This window comes from Acipenser ruthenus, chromosome 7 (genome assembly GCF_902713425.1).
Source record: "Acipenser ruthenus chromosome 7, fAciRut3.2 maternal haplotype, whole genome shotgun sequence".
Lineage (NCBI taxonomy): Eukaryota > Metazoa > Chordata > Actinopteri > Acipenseriformes > Acipenseridae > Acipenser > Acipenser ruthenus.
In genome coordinates, this window is record NC_081195.1 from 68,873,572 (window position 1) to 68,888,035 (window position 14,464).

The following is a 14,464-nucleotide window of genomic DNA, read 5'->3' on the forward strand; positions in this document are numbered from 1 at the left end:
CCTCAATACTCACTAACCCAACCCCTCAATACTCACTAACCTAACCCCTCAATACTCACTAAACTAACCCGTCAATAATCACTAACCCAACCCCTCAGTACCATTATGTTATTACATTTTAGCTGTATAACTGGCCCTCCTCTTGTGCTGGTGTTTTTGGTTCTTGTTTTTATTCTCTTAATTAAATTGGGAACATGCCTGTTTTTCAAGGACCAAACTAAAGTCTAAGCGAAAACCAGGAAGTGAAATGAAAAGGATTTTACATCAAAAGTTTGAATATGCACTTGCATCTGTACGAGAAGTTTTTGTTTGGCCTTTGTTTGATCACAACAGATTTCATGCTAAGTCAGATTGTTAGTGATTGCTATCAGTAATCGTGCAGAATGTTTTAGAGAGCTTGTAGGTTTTGTTTCATTTTAATTAATACCTAACAACTTAATACATGTTAAAGAGAATCCCACTGACAATGCGAGTATCTGCACAGCCTTGCAATAGGGAGGGGGGGTTCTCTCCCTACCGCTGCTTAGAGGAGGCATCAAGGAGACCCCCCAGTGACCAGACCACGGAGAAAAAGGCTCCGGCCACGATCATGCTGCTGGTCTCCTCCTGCTGTTTCTGCTTGCTGGCCTGGAAGCTTTCTTCCTGCTCCTCCAGAGTCTCGACACAGGCCTCTTCTCTCTCCACTGCAGAATCCACACTGCTGCAGGAAAGGAGACACACGGTCACAGTGTGGGGCAGACTCGCTCAATACAGGCTGTCCACTGGACTGTCCACAGCGGTCAGAGTGTCTCAGATGTGGCTCAAGCTCCTCTTGTCTAACAGAACCTCGAACACACTTGAGAGATTGTGCGTTTTCCCATTGTAACCATTCCCTGTATATTAAATCAGCAAACACAGACACTGTCTGACAGCAAACAAACTGGTACTAAATACCAGAGCGTGGCTTACACAGATTACCAGCGTTAATTCAAGGCTGGCGAGCCTGACTCACTGCGCTCTGTAAACCAGCCAGCTGACAATAATCCCTCTTTCCTACAACAGCCTCAGTTCAAACCGATCAATTACAAGCTGCCAGTCGCCTATCACTGCAGGGGATGCTCCAGAGCTCCACTATTATCAGACTCAGACAGGGCTATCTATTTTACACGCCACAGAAAAAGGGTGATGGTTTCAGGAAGCATCTGAAATCATTAAAACTTGAAATCTATAAGACACCCTGAGTTTCACCTCTGCAGGGGCTGTATAGTAAATCACAGCCAGAGGAAGCACTATTTTCAGCTTTCTACAGTATAAACATTTTAGAAAAGTCCTTCCAGCGGATTTTTTAAATCAGATAATTTAAGCATTAATTCAGGAGTTAGTTTAAATTCCTCTCAGCACACACAAGGTTACAGATTTACTGCAATTTTTTGTCAGCGTTTTTGACAAAACAAAAAACTAAAGCTATCATGTTACAAAACTAGCGACGAGTCACTCAGAAGGTTATCTGAGAGCTTTGAAAGTTGGTAATTTTGTAACTTCCCTTATAAAAATGTCTATTCATGGTATTCGTGCTGTTTTAACATGCTTTTCCCATTGTTATACTTTGCATTTACAGTTTACTCTGGTTTGCCATGTTTTTTAATATGCTTTACCATACCACGTTATTCTTTACAATGCTTGCCTATGGTTTACCATGCTTTCACTGTGCTTTATTACACTTAGCTTTCTCTACAGTTAAATGTAACTTTCATAAGGGTTTTAAGTTTTGTATTTCCAGTTAAAAAAAGAACAGTCTACCTACCTGATCTCAGCCAGCAGGCACTGGTAGAGCTTGAGCAGGGCGGAGGTGAGGTGCATCTGGGATGACTGCACCACCGGACGGCATCGCTGCTGGATGAAGTCCAAGCACGGTGGGAGCAGCCACTCACACAGCAGCTGCAACACAGGCAGAGGGGCCCTGTATGAGTGATCCCCCAGCACTCAGAAACATGCAGCAACACAGGCAGAGGGGCCCTGTATGGGTGATCCCCCCAGCACTCAGAAACATGCAGCAACACAGGCAGAGGGGCCCTGTATGAGTGATCCCCCAGCACTCAGAAACATGCAGCAACACAGGCAGAGGGGCCCTGTATGAGTGATCCCCCAGCACTCAGAAACATGCAGCAACACAGGCAGAGGGACCCTGTATGAGTGATCCCCCAGCACTCAGAAACATGCAGCAACACAGGCAGAGGGACCCTGTATGAGTGATCCCCCAGCACTCAGAAACATGCAGCAACACAGGCAGAGGGACCCTGTATGAGTGATCCCCCAGCACTCAGAAACATGCAGCAACACAGGCAGAGGGGCCCTGTATGGGTGATCCCCCCAGCACTCAGAAACATGCAGCAACACAGGCAGAGGGGCCCTGTATGGGTGATCCCCCAGCACTCAGAAACATGCAGCAACACAGGCAGAGGGACCCTGTATGAGTGATCCCCCAGCACTCAGAAACATGCAGCAACACAGGCAGAGGGGCCCTGTATGGGTGATCCCCCCAGCACTCAGAAACATGCAGCAACACAGGCAGAGGGGCCCTGTATGAGTGATCCCCCCAGCACTCAGAAACATGCAGCAACACAGGCAGAGGGGCCCTGTATGTGTGATCCCCCCAGCACTCAGAAACATGCAGCAACACAGGCAGAGGGGCCCTGTATGAGTGATCCCCCCAGCACTCAGAAACATGCAGCAACACAGGCAGAGGGGCCCTGTATGAGTGATCCCCCCAGCACTCAGAAACATGCAGCAACACAGGCAGAGGGACCCTGTATGAGTGATCCCCCAGCACTCAGAAACATGCAGCAACACAGGCAGAGGGGCCCTGTATGGGTGATCCCCCCAGCACTCAGAAACATGCAGCAACACAGGCAGAGGGGCCCTGTATGGGTGATCCCCCAGCACTCAGAAACATGCTGCAACACAGGCAGAGGGGCCCTGTATGAGTGATCCCCCAGCACTCAGAAACATGCTGCAACACAGGCAGAGGGGCCCTGTATAAGTGATCCCCCCAGCACTCAGAAACATGCTGCACCTGGATTTATTACTGCAGTGGATTATTGATTCAGGTCCTTACCTTTACCAAGTGTTTCTGCTCCGAGGTCAGGAAATGGGGCAGCTTGGTTTCCAGCCAGGACTGGACTAACGGCTCCCAGCCCAGGTCCATGGGCTCCATGTATATCATCCCACACCTGGGGACACAGTCACTGCACAGTCAGTCTCCCTGACACAAACACAGCACGCTCCTCCTGCACACTCGTGTTTCTGTTTGCCATGCTCTTCACGTGTCTCTCCATACACTGCATGTACTTCTCTGTGATTTTCACCATGCTTTGCTGTATTTTTACTGTGGTATAGTGCTGTAAACGTTCATAAGGGCAGACAATAAGTTCCACTAAACCTCTTTAAAATCTTAGGGAAGACCTGGTGAGAAAGCATGCGTTGTGCATTGTACTGTCTGACAGCATTCTTGTGTGCCAGTGTGTGTCAGTGTCCTTGTGTCAGCGTGTCTCTGTGTCCCTCTGTCAGTTTGTCCCTGTGCCAATGTGTCCTTTTGCCAGTGTCCCAGTGTGTCCCTGTGCCAGTGTGTCCTTGTGCCAGTGTCCCAGTGTGTCCCTGTGCCAGTGTGTCCCTGTCCCTGTGTCATTGTGTCCCTGTGTCAGTGTGTCCCTGTGCCAGTGTGCCAGTGTGTCCCTGTGTCAGTGTGTCCCTGTGCCATTGTGTCCCTGTGTTCCTGTGCATGCTGACCTGCTGACCGTGGCCGGAGAGGCCTGCTCCAGGTCCAGCACCTCGAAGATGATGTTCTGTTGGGGACTCATCTGAATGATCTCCCCGCTCATCAGACACAGCTGCCAGGCACAAGAACAGCACACGACTATGTTACAAACCACAGCACAGCCAGTCCAGTATAATCCATCTGAAATGATATATCTGGGCTGTTCAGTGTAACTGCCGCCCTGCCCGAACAGAAGCAAACGTGTGGTGATTATTGTGTAGGGGATGCAGTTTGAATTAAGTCTCAGTTATCATTGGGGTAGCAGCTGGTCAGTGGCTACACGCCTGTGAAAGCCTGCAGGTAACTTCATTGTGTTGAAGTGAGTGGTTCTGGGGTCAGGCAGAGCTGGGTGCTGACCTTCTTATTGTCGTCGAGGACGGTGTTCATATTCTCAACCCAGACCGCGTCCACGGGCCCGTCGAACACGCACCACTTCCTGTCCGGGGTCAGGCTGGTGGCGTGCTTCCGGAACACGTTGGCCAGGACCCCTGGGGAGGAGGGGGGGGGCAGCAAGCGTCAGTCATGGGGGTTTACTGCTTGGAATCCAACAGGAGTTGAAGATTACTTAAAGTCTTGGCTTGTGCCTTTCTAACTTTCAATGCAAATTTTCTTTGCTCGTAACACTAGTATTCCAATTTTTTAATTACCATAGATACACTGATAATTGACTGTATGAAATGAATCTAATAAAACACATGCATTACCGTGAGGACAACTAGAAGTGGAATTCTGTATTTAAAATGGTAGATGTTCCCAATATTTTCAAAAATGCTTTGCTGAAAATATAATACTGTAAAGGCATAAATATTTGCGACCAAAATATTTGGCAAATCACACCCATAAAACCTATTTTGCTCCAGAAATTTTGCTGGCGACGTGTTGCAATATACAAAGTATGTATTGTTAGTGGAATTTGATATTCCTGCCAAAAATGTTTGAGTTTTTTTTTTTTTCATACAATACATTTACAATACATTGTATTACTAGGAGTGGTATTATCACTGCCCCCATTTGTTGAGCTGAGGTAGGTTTTATATTTTTAACTTAATTATTTAAGCATTCACATTTCTCCAGGAAGGACGTGGCAGCGTGACCCTGTTTTAGAGGTGTCCTGTCCCCATCTCTCCTCCTGCTTTTCAAAGTATTCTCAGAATGCCTTTTGCACAAACCCGGCTGCAGAGCTTTCAAATAAAATAAAAAGCTAATGGGACCATAACTAAAACAAATAATAAATAACACTGCATTAAAAACTGCTGCAGCGCTAAAACCTCAATCAGTCACGGGTAACAAGCTTTCTGCTCGTCGCGAGGGACTAATGGTGCTGATGGAGACTGTGCATTGATTGTGTTGTGACAGGTACAGATCACAGCAATTGCATGGCTGGAGCTCGCCTCGCTCCATCACACCAAATTGACTGCTAGATTACAAGCCCCAAATCAATTTCTCAAAGGCAATAGCGAGGCGGGCTGGGAGATGGGAAAAAGCTGCCTGACTTAACTGAACATAATGCATTATTAAAGCATGGGATGATCTGATAAAATAAGAAATAAAAAACTGAAATCTAGCTGTAAAAAAAATAATCATAATACGAGCAGAATCAAAAATGTATAAAAGGAGTATTGAGTTTCCACAATCTCATTACGTCGCAATGGAATTGGTGTTGTTGCAGCACGTTCCTCCAGAGGAGACTCTGCAGGCTAGCTTGTCTCCTTGTTTGCGCTTCTCAAAACACAGGATCCCCGGGGAGCGCTCCTCTAAGTCCGGGGGGGGGTGGGGGGGGGGGAGCACGGGTTGGAACAGAGCACAGGTATCCAATTAAAACTGTACTGATACACTTCTTAAATTGGTGACGAATGAAAAATAGCTGAGCGTTTGAGTAATTCGTAATTTTATTGCATGCAGAGCTCCAGAAAGAAGATGGCGGGGGGGAACGGACTGACGAGGGGGGGGGGGGGGGGGGGGAACGTGATATACTATACAGGATGTTGTAGTGATTGAAGTTCTGCGCTGAAGATGACCTCATAATTGAAAGGAATAGAAAAAAACATGCACGATAAAAATAGCCAAAAAATAACCAAACCACCAAAGTCGCATGCAAGACGCATGCATGATCTATTAAATGTTACCTCAAGTTCAGTGTACAAATACAACGTCAATTCATATCATTTGTTTTAGAAAAGTCAGTATTGTAATTGGTGTTTCCGGTACTTTAAGATGTAGGACTACACTGTGTATAAGGCTGGTGGTACCGCCAGCATATTTTACTTCAGCCCAGCCTTGCATAAACAACAAACCGCAATGTCTGATGCGATACAGCCGTCCTTTTAGATCTTTTTATTAGGAAATGATTCCACACATGTGGCTTTGCTTTGCAGAATTTAAGCAGCTCAAAATCTCTGTGTGCTTCTGCCATATTTTCTTTTGTGTTAGCTCTGCTCACATTACAAGTTCTCGCGTGAAGTGATTATCTTGTGAGATATTTATTATTATTATTATTATTATTATTATTATTATTATTATTATTATGAATTTCTTAGCAGACACCCTTACCCAGGGCGACTTACAGTCGTAAACAAAAAATACATTTCAAGAATCACAGTACAAGTATTAATTCAATTAAGAGCAAGATAAAATACAATGACTTCAGTTCTAGTAAGATAATAGCCGACATTTTCCAGTAGACATTTCCCTACTGGCCTAACTCTAATAAAAAGCATAGTGACTCCTATATCTACCACCCGATCATCCCCGTTACATTAAAACTCCGGTCCTGTAGGGCTCCCCCTGGTGACTGACCGTCACTCCACTCGTGTGAGACAGCGTCGTAGCTGCCATAGAGCTGCGCCATGGAGATGGCCTTGGGGTTGATGATGACACGGTCAACCCGGTGCTCCTCCCTCAGCCCCCGCTCCTCCAGCAACGCCAACACCCCCGCCAGCACCCGTAGAGCCGACGACTTCCCCCCCAGCGGCCCGCCAACCAGCATGAAGCCGTGCCGCACCTGCATCATCTCGTAGACCTGCAACACAACGACATCATCTCATACACCTGCAACACAACGACATCATCTCATACACCTGCAACACAAGTACATCATCTCATACATCTGCAACACAAGTACATCATCTCATACATCTGCAACACACTGACACCATCTCATACACCTGCAACACAATGACACCATCTCATACACCTGCAAACAATGACATCATCTCATACACCTGCAACACAAGTACATCATCTCATACATCTGCAACACAACGACATCATCTCATACACCTGCAACACAATTACATCATCTCATACACCTGCAACACAATTACATCATCTCATACACCTGCCCAGGGAAACACAACAACATCATCTCATACACCTGCAACACAAGTACATCATCTCATACACCTGCAACACAAGTACATCATCTCATACACCTGCAACACAAGTACATCATCTCATACATCTGCAACACAAGTACATCATCTCATACACCTGCAACACAAGTACATCATCTCATACACCTGCAACACAAGTACATCATCTCATACACCTGCAACACAAGTACATCATCTCATACATCTGCAACACAAGTACATCATCTCATACATCTGCAACACAAGTACATCATCTCATACACCTGCAACACAAGTACATCATCTCATACACCTGCAACACAAGTACATCATCTCATACATCTGCAACATAAGTACATCATCTCATACATCTGCAACACAAGTACATCATCTCATACATCTGCAACACAATGACATCATCTCATACACCTGCAACACAAGTACATCACCTCATACATCTGCAACACAAGTACATCATCTCATACATCTGCAACACAAGTACATCATCTCATACATCTGCAACACAAGTACATCATCTCATACACCTGTAACACAAGTACATCATCTCATACATCTGCAACACAAGTACATCATCTCATACATCTGCAACACAAGTACATCATCTCATACATCTGCAACACAAGTACATCATCTCATACACCTGCAACACAATGACACCATCTCATACACCTGTAACACAACGACATCATCTCATACACCTGCAACACAAGTACATCATCTCATACATCTGCAACACAAGTACATCATCTCATACACCTGCAACACAATGACACCATCTCATACACCTGCAACACAATGACACCATCTCATACACCTGCAACACAACGACATCATCTCATACACCTGTAACACAACGACATCATCTCATACACCTGCAACACAAGTACATCATCTCATACATCTGCAACACAAGTACATCATCTCATACACCTGCAACACAATGACACCATCTCATACACCTGCAACACAACGACATCATCTCATACACCTGTAACACAACGACTTCATCTCATACACCTGCCCAGGGAAACACAACAACATCTCATACACCTGCAACACAACAACATCATCTCATACACCTGCCCAGGGAAACACAGCGATGGCAGTGTTCACACGTTACCATAACCTCTCTTCACAGCCTAGATTACATGTATTTTGAATTATGCAGCATATCACAGCTGCTGAGATTTTCAACATGCGCACACTTGGATGTTCACCGCACACACGCACGTACACACACACACACAAACACACGCACGCACACAGGTACGTACACACAACGCATGTACACACACACGTACACACACGCAACGCACGTACAATCACGCACACATGCGCACAGACAAACACACAAACACACGCACACACACGTATACACAACGCACGTACACACACATGTACACACACAAACATGTGCACATACATGCACAATGGGGCTTTTTAATACACAAAAGCTGTGTTGAAAAAGACTTCAAGTTGTGTCAAGGAATGTATTGTTTGGGTTTGTGTTAGCATGTCTGAACTGCAGTTCCTGGGCTGCCCGCTGCTGTGTGCTGGGAGGCGCAGTGGCAGACTGACCTGGAGGATCTTGGTGATGAACCAGGGCACGGCCTGCAAGTGGCAGCGCTGAGCGACCTCGCGGATGGCCGTCTCCATGTCGCAGTGGTTGGCCGCGGGCAGCTCCACCCCAGGGAAGAGGTCCGAGACAATGCTCTCAAACAGGGGGATGTCCTGGGACAAGAACTGTTGCGGGAGTGAAGAGAACATAGCAAAGTGTAATAAAGCACAGTAAAAGCATGGTAAAGCAGGTAATGCACAGAGGGGTATGATCAATCATAGTAAAAAAACATGGTAAACAATGGTATAAGCATGGGGGAAAACTGCAAAAATACTGTGCAAATTTACAGTGGTAAACTTTTAAAGGGCACAACGTCACAGAGCAGTATAACTGCGGCAGCCTGGTTTAATGTCCTGTGCTGCCCCCTGGAGGGGGGGTACCTTGGGCAGGTTGACGTCGTTGATGGATCTCAGCATGAGCACGTCCTCCCTCTCCTCCGGCAGCCTCACTTTCAGGTTTCCGGCGGCCGTCAGCACGGACTTCACCGCGCGCATCCCGTAGTCATAGTGGTGCTGCGAGGATAGCTGGGGGGCAGGCAGGAGAAACAGTGAGGCAAACACAGGAGTACCCTTATAGAAGATTACCAGTCAAAGCACAGCAAAGCGTAATAAACAACAGTAAAAAACACGGTAAAGCATAGGTAAGCATTGGAAAGAATAGCGAGGAATGGTAAAGCGTATTAATAAACATGGCAAACTATAGGTAATGCATAGCACAACTATGGCAAAAGCATGGGAAAACTGTAAAAATACTGTGCAAAAATGCATTGGTAAACTTTTATAAGGAAGGCTCCTATAGCTGCATAAACACATTGAAACTAGAGACACAGAAAATGGAAACCTTTGACAAAACACAACAACTGTGAAGCTAATGAAATGCAGGGAACACCTTTCCATTTAGTGGAACTCCTGGGAGGGCTGGTAATCTCCAGTAGACTTCTTTACCGTGTTTCATTTCTGAGAGCTTAACAGAGCCGCAGTCCTGACGCTTTCAATCTTCAGAACTCTCTGATGATCTTATTACAGGAAGTCCGACACCAGCGGGGAACATTAGGGGTCAGAGACGACGGACTGATTGTCTTTAACAAGCTTTCGATAATTCAGCAGCTTGAAATGTCAATGGAAACACTACTGGACGTGACCCATTACAAAAGGTGTCTGTAATCATGCACAACCATGGCAGGGGCACTACCTTACTGGGAAGTTTGTATAAGAGACCAAGACCCAAAACACTCCGAGTGACACATGGTTCGAGGTGGATAAGGTTAGGGTTAGGGTTAGGGTTAGGGTGGATAAGGTTAGGTGGGTTAGGGTTAGGGTGGATAAGGTTAGGGTGGATAAGGTTAGGTGGCTACCTGCTCCGAGCATAGTCTGTAAGTGGCCACGATTTTTGCTGCCAGGTTGCGGGCGTCGACAAAGCCGATGGCGTAGAGAGAGATCTCCGCAATCAGGACGTAGTCTGGGACCATCATGGCCACCGTGCGGAACAGCACCTAAACAGGACCAGAGGCACGTCCTCACTTTAGCACTGCACCCAGGAGACCACGTACATTCACAGTGTCCACACCTAAACAGGACCAGAGACACGTCCTCACTTTAGCACTGCACCCAGGAGACCACATACATTCACAGTGTCCGCACCTAAACAGGACCAGAGGCACGTCCTCACTTTAGCACTGCACCCAGGAGACCACATACATTCACAGTGTCAGCACCTAAACAGGACCAGAGGCACGTCCTCACTTTAGCACTGCACCCAGGAGACCACATACATTCACAGTGTCAGCACCTAAACAGGACCAGAGGCACGTCCTTACTTTAGCACTGCACCCAGGAGACCACGTACATTCACAGTGTCCACACCTAAACAGGACCAGAGACACATCCTCACTTTAGCACTGCACCCAGGAGACCACATACATTCACAGTGTCAGCACCTAAACAGGACCAGAGGCACGTCCTCACTTTAGCACTGCACCCAGGAGACCACATACATTCACAGTGTCAGCACCTAAACAGGACCAGAGGCACGTCCTTACTTTAGCACTGCACCCAGGAGACCACGTACATTCACAGTGTCCACACCTAAACAGGACCAGAGACACATCCTCACTTTAGCACTGCACCCAGGAGACCACATACATTCACAGTGTCAGCACCTAAACAGGACCAGAGACACATCCTCACTTTAGCACTGCACCCAGGAGACCACATACATTCACAGTGTCAGCACCTAAACAGGACCAGAGGCACGTCCTTACTTTAGCACTGCACCCAGGAGACCACATACATTCACAGTGTCAAGCGCTTCTTAATGTTCCTTTTATGAGGGGTTCTGAACACAGCAGTGTGTTTTCATTCTTTCTTTCCTTCTTTCTTTGCGTTGAGGAGCTTTCACCGGAGTTCAGTTCCAGCTGCCGGCCAGTCATATGTAGATCAGTGTCTTTATGTAAGTAAGAGTCAGCACCCTCCAGTGATCTATCACTTTGGATTGAGTTTCCTGGCAGTACACTGCAGTGCACAAGATGGTACTGATGCCTACTAATGAAATGACAATGACTATAGCAACTAGGAACAGAAGAGCAGTTCATGACCTCAGAGTTAAAGACCCTTCACAAAAACATAATATTAGCTCCTATTAAATAAATTAATTCTCACCTCTCTGCATATTTTATAATTTTGTGGTCGAGTAATAACAGGATAGCACAGATCGAGTCATGTCTAGATATCGAAGTTCAGCTTTTCAAGCTTTATATATTGTCTAAGACCAGTGAAATGTACAGTATATCAAATTACACTATTACACATTTCTCTCAAGGTTTTGCTTCAGTTATAAATGCATTCGATTTGCTATATTAATACCTTCAGGTTGTCTGGCAGCTCCGCCCTGCCCGCGTACCCAGGGTTCATGGTGATGAAGACAGTGCAGGATGGGTCCAGGGAGATCTGCGTCCCCTCAAACACGAAGGTCTCTGCTCGCTCCGAGACGGCTCGCTGGATAGTCTGGATCTGCTGTGCCACGACAGAGAGCACCTGGGGGACGGGTCAGTGCAGCGCTCACCACTGAGACACACTTGTGCTTGCTTTAGGGGCGTTTACTGAATTTGCTTTAGGGCCGTTTACTGAATTTTCAAGCAAGACAGAGAGGACAACAATTATAGAGGAACAAGAGAGAGAGAGAGAGAGAGAGAGAGAGAGAGAGAAGTCATGTTGGACTAAGACAAGATTAATGGAGAGAAGAGAGCTTGGAGTTGAGAAGGACACTGCAAAGAGTAGCAAACAGACTAATCACAGGCCTAAATGAATAATCAGTAGGTTTTTGTTTTGCTTAGAATAAAGAAGAATTAGGGAGTCTTGACTGATAAAGTTAAAAAGAGTTGACGAAGTTAACCCTCGCCAATGCTGAAAGTGCAGCACAGAAATCAGAACCACAGGACACAGTTGAAATTAAGTAGAGACAGACCTAGGAGAGTGGGTAGGAAGGAAACACTTCTTCACACAGAGAGTGGTGATGGTATGGAATGGGTCACCTAGCATTGTTGCTGATACTGAATCACTGGGATCAGCCAGCTACTCAGATCCTGACTGGCACTGATGGCTTGAATGGCCTCCTCTCGTTTGTAATGTTCTTGCAATAGGAAAGGTTATCATGCTTTCTGACATTGCTCAGTGAATCCCCGAGTGTACATGTGTATGATCAAATGGTATTTTAATATAATTAAATGCAACACCTGTCCATTACAAAGATGCTTTATATTCACTGAACTGATGTTAAAGCTTTAGGGTTAGGGACACTTTTACTTTACATAACCTTCAAGTGTCAATCAATGGACCAGATTCTCAAAGCTATTTACTCAATATCTTTAACACATTTTTCTTTTCTCAAAAGAAAAAAAAACACCAATAAGAATTTTAAAACGAATAATAAACAACTTAAAGACTTCTTAATGGACCACGAATTAAATGTTTTTTGATACATTTATAAGGTGCATTTGTGCTAATGAAGGTTTGGAGTCAAATAGCTTTGAGAATCCAGCCCATTGTGTTTACATGGAGTATTCTAGAGGCTGCTGTTTCCAATGGAGATCAACAGGAAGGATCCCCCAGTCATAAGGCACGGGTCCAGCTGTGCATTTAAGTTCACAGGAGAAGCCCAGTTGAACTCTGCTGTACCAGTCCTGCCTCAGTGTTCAGCTTGTGGGACCTGCTACAGCACGCAGCTCCTCAGGCTCCAGGGAATGGAACGGAGCTATGTGGAGCAGCACTCTCATTCAGTCAGGCTGTTCAGGTAAAGGAAGAGTGATGTGAGTTACCTCCAGCTCGATCCGATTAAACTCATCAAAGCAGGCCCAGGCTCCAGACTGCGCCAGTCCTTTGAAGAATTTCCCCATGGCTTTGTAGTCCAGGCCATCAGAGCAATTGAACACAACGCACTGCGAGGACAAAGGAGAGAAACAACGTCATGCACAAAACAACAACCCTCTGATAACAGGCTGTCGATTGCACTGAAGGGCAGACACCCCAGTGCTGAGAAACAACGTCATGCACAAAACAACAACGCTTCGATAACAGGCTGTCGATTGCACTGAAGGGCAGACACCCCAGTGCTGAGAAACAACGTCATGCACAAAACAACAACGCTCCGATAACAGGCTGTCGATTGCACTGAAGGGCAGACACCCCAGTGCTGAGAAACAACGTCATGCACAAAACAACAACGCTGGGACTGAATATTATTCTGTAATACTGCAACAAATACTGTAATATTCTACAGTTCTGCCAAAATACTACAGTATTCTGTATTATTGCAACAAAGTAGTATTCTGTAGTATTCTAAAATTCTAAGCCAACATACTGCTGGGTGATTCCGGCTCAAGTGCACCAAACCCTGGGAGGTGTTTCCTCCCCCTGGGATGGAGAAGGGGGTCGTGTGTGAGTGCAATGGGAGAGCTGTGCACTGTACTGTAACTCACGCCCCAAAGCTTTGCAACAACGTCAACTTTTCACCATGTGGGGGTTGACCTTGAAAAACAACGTTCGCATCAAACCTTTCCACTAAAACACAATTAACTGATGCAAGCCATTGACGCAAGAGGTCCTTAGTCCACTTGAGCTGGAATCGTGCTACAGATGGTGCACTCCCATGAGAGATTTTTGTCAATGCTATGATTTCTGTGCTGTGTTTTTTGTGAAAGTAGTAAAAATAAAACTGTTAAATTTCTGCAAAGATAAAAAATAAAGAGTTAATTGAAGGACTTCAAAAGTACTGTATGCTTGTGTGCAAACTGGACTGTGCCTAGATTCCATGGACTGGGATCAGAGAGAGTCACACGCACACAGACACACAGAGCCAGCGATTCATGCCCACCTGTTTGGCCACGGCTTTGGCCAGGTCCTTGCAGGTTTCTGTCTTCCCTGTCCCAGCCGGTCCCTCTGGAGCTCCTCCCAGGTTTAGCTGCAGGGCTCCCATCAGCGTCCTGACCAAAGAGGAACGTGGAGTTACTGCTAGACACAGGATTATTATTTTCATTGTCGGTTTATGGCCCCGGTACGGCAGTGCGGCAGTAGAATATGGAAGTAAGAGTATATGGGTATAGAGAGTAACAGTATTTACAGCCTGCTCATCAGGTGTCAATCCCACACCCGCTGCAGGGGTGCAACACAGGGACAGGTATATTCCCTG

At 46.1% G+C, this 14,464-nt stretch overlaps 1 protein-coding gene across 3 annotated transcripts in view; it reads right to left on the reverse strand.

The window, feature by feature from the left end:
• LOC117415792 (dynein axonemal heavy chain 3-like) overlaps positions 1-14,464 on the reverse strand; it is a 214,992-nt gene that overhangs the window by 57,270 nt on the left and 143,258 nt on the right. For all 3 annotated transcript variants that reach the window (XM_059027758.1, XM_059027757.1, XM_059027759.1), the window contains 12 exons: positions 14,150-14,258; positions 13,095-13,214; positions 11,644-11,814; positions 10,137-10,274; positions 9,163-9,306; positions 8,743-8,907; positions 6,590-6,812; positions 4,151-4,281; positions 3,766-3,866; positions 3,095-3,209; positions 1,784-1,917; positions 518-700 (listed from right to left, as the gene is read on the reverse strand). In XM_059027758.1, coding sequence (XP_058883741.1) covers positions 518-700; positions 1,784-1,917; positions 3,095-3,209; positions 3,766-3,866; positions 4,151-4,281; positions 6,590-6,812; positions 8,743-8,907; positions 9,163-9,306; positions 10,137-10,274; positions 11,644-11,814; positions 13,095-13,214; positions 14,150-14,258 — 1,734 coding nt within the window. The remainder of the gene's footprint in view (positions 1-517; positions 701-1,783; positions 1,918-3,094; positions 3,210-3,765; positions 3,867-4,150; positions 4,282-6,589; positions 6,813-8,742; positions 8,908-9,162; positions 9,307-10,136; positions 10,275-11,643; positions 11,815-13,094; positions 13,215-14,149; positions 14,259-14,464) is intronic.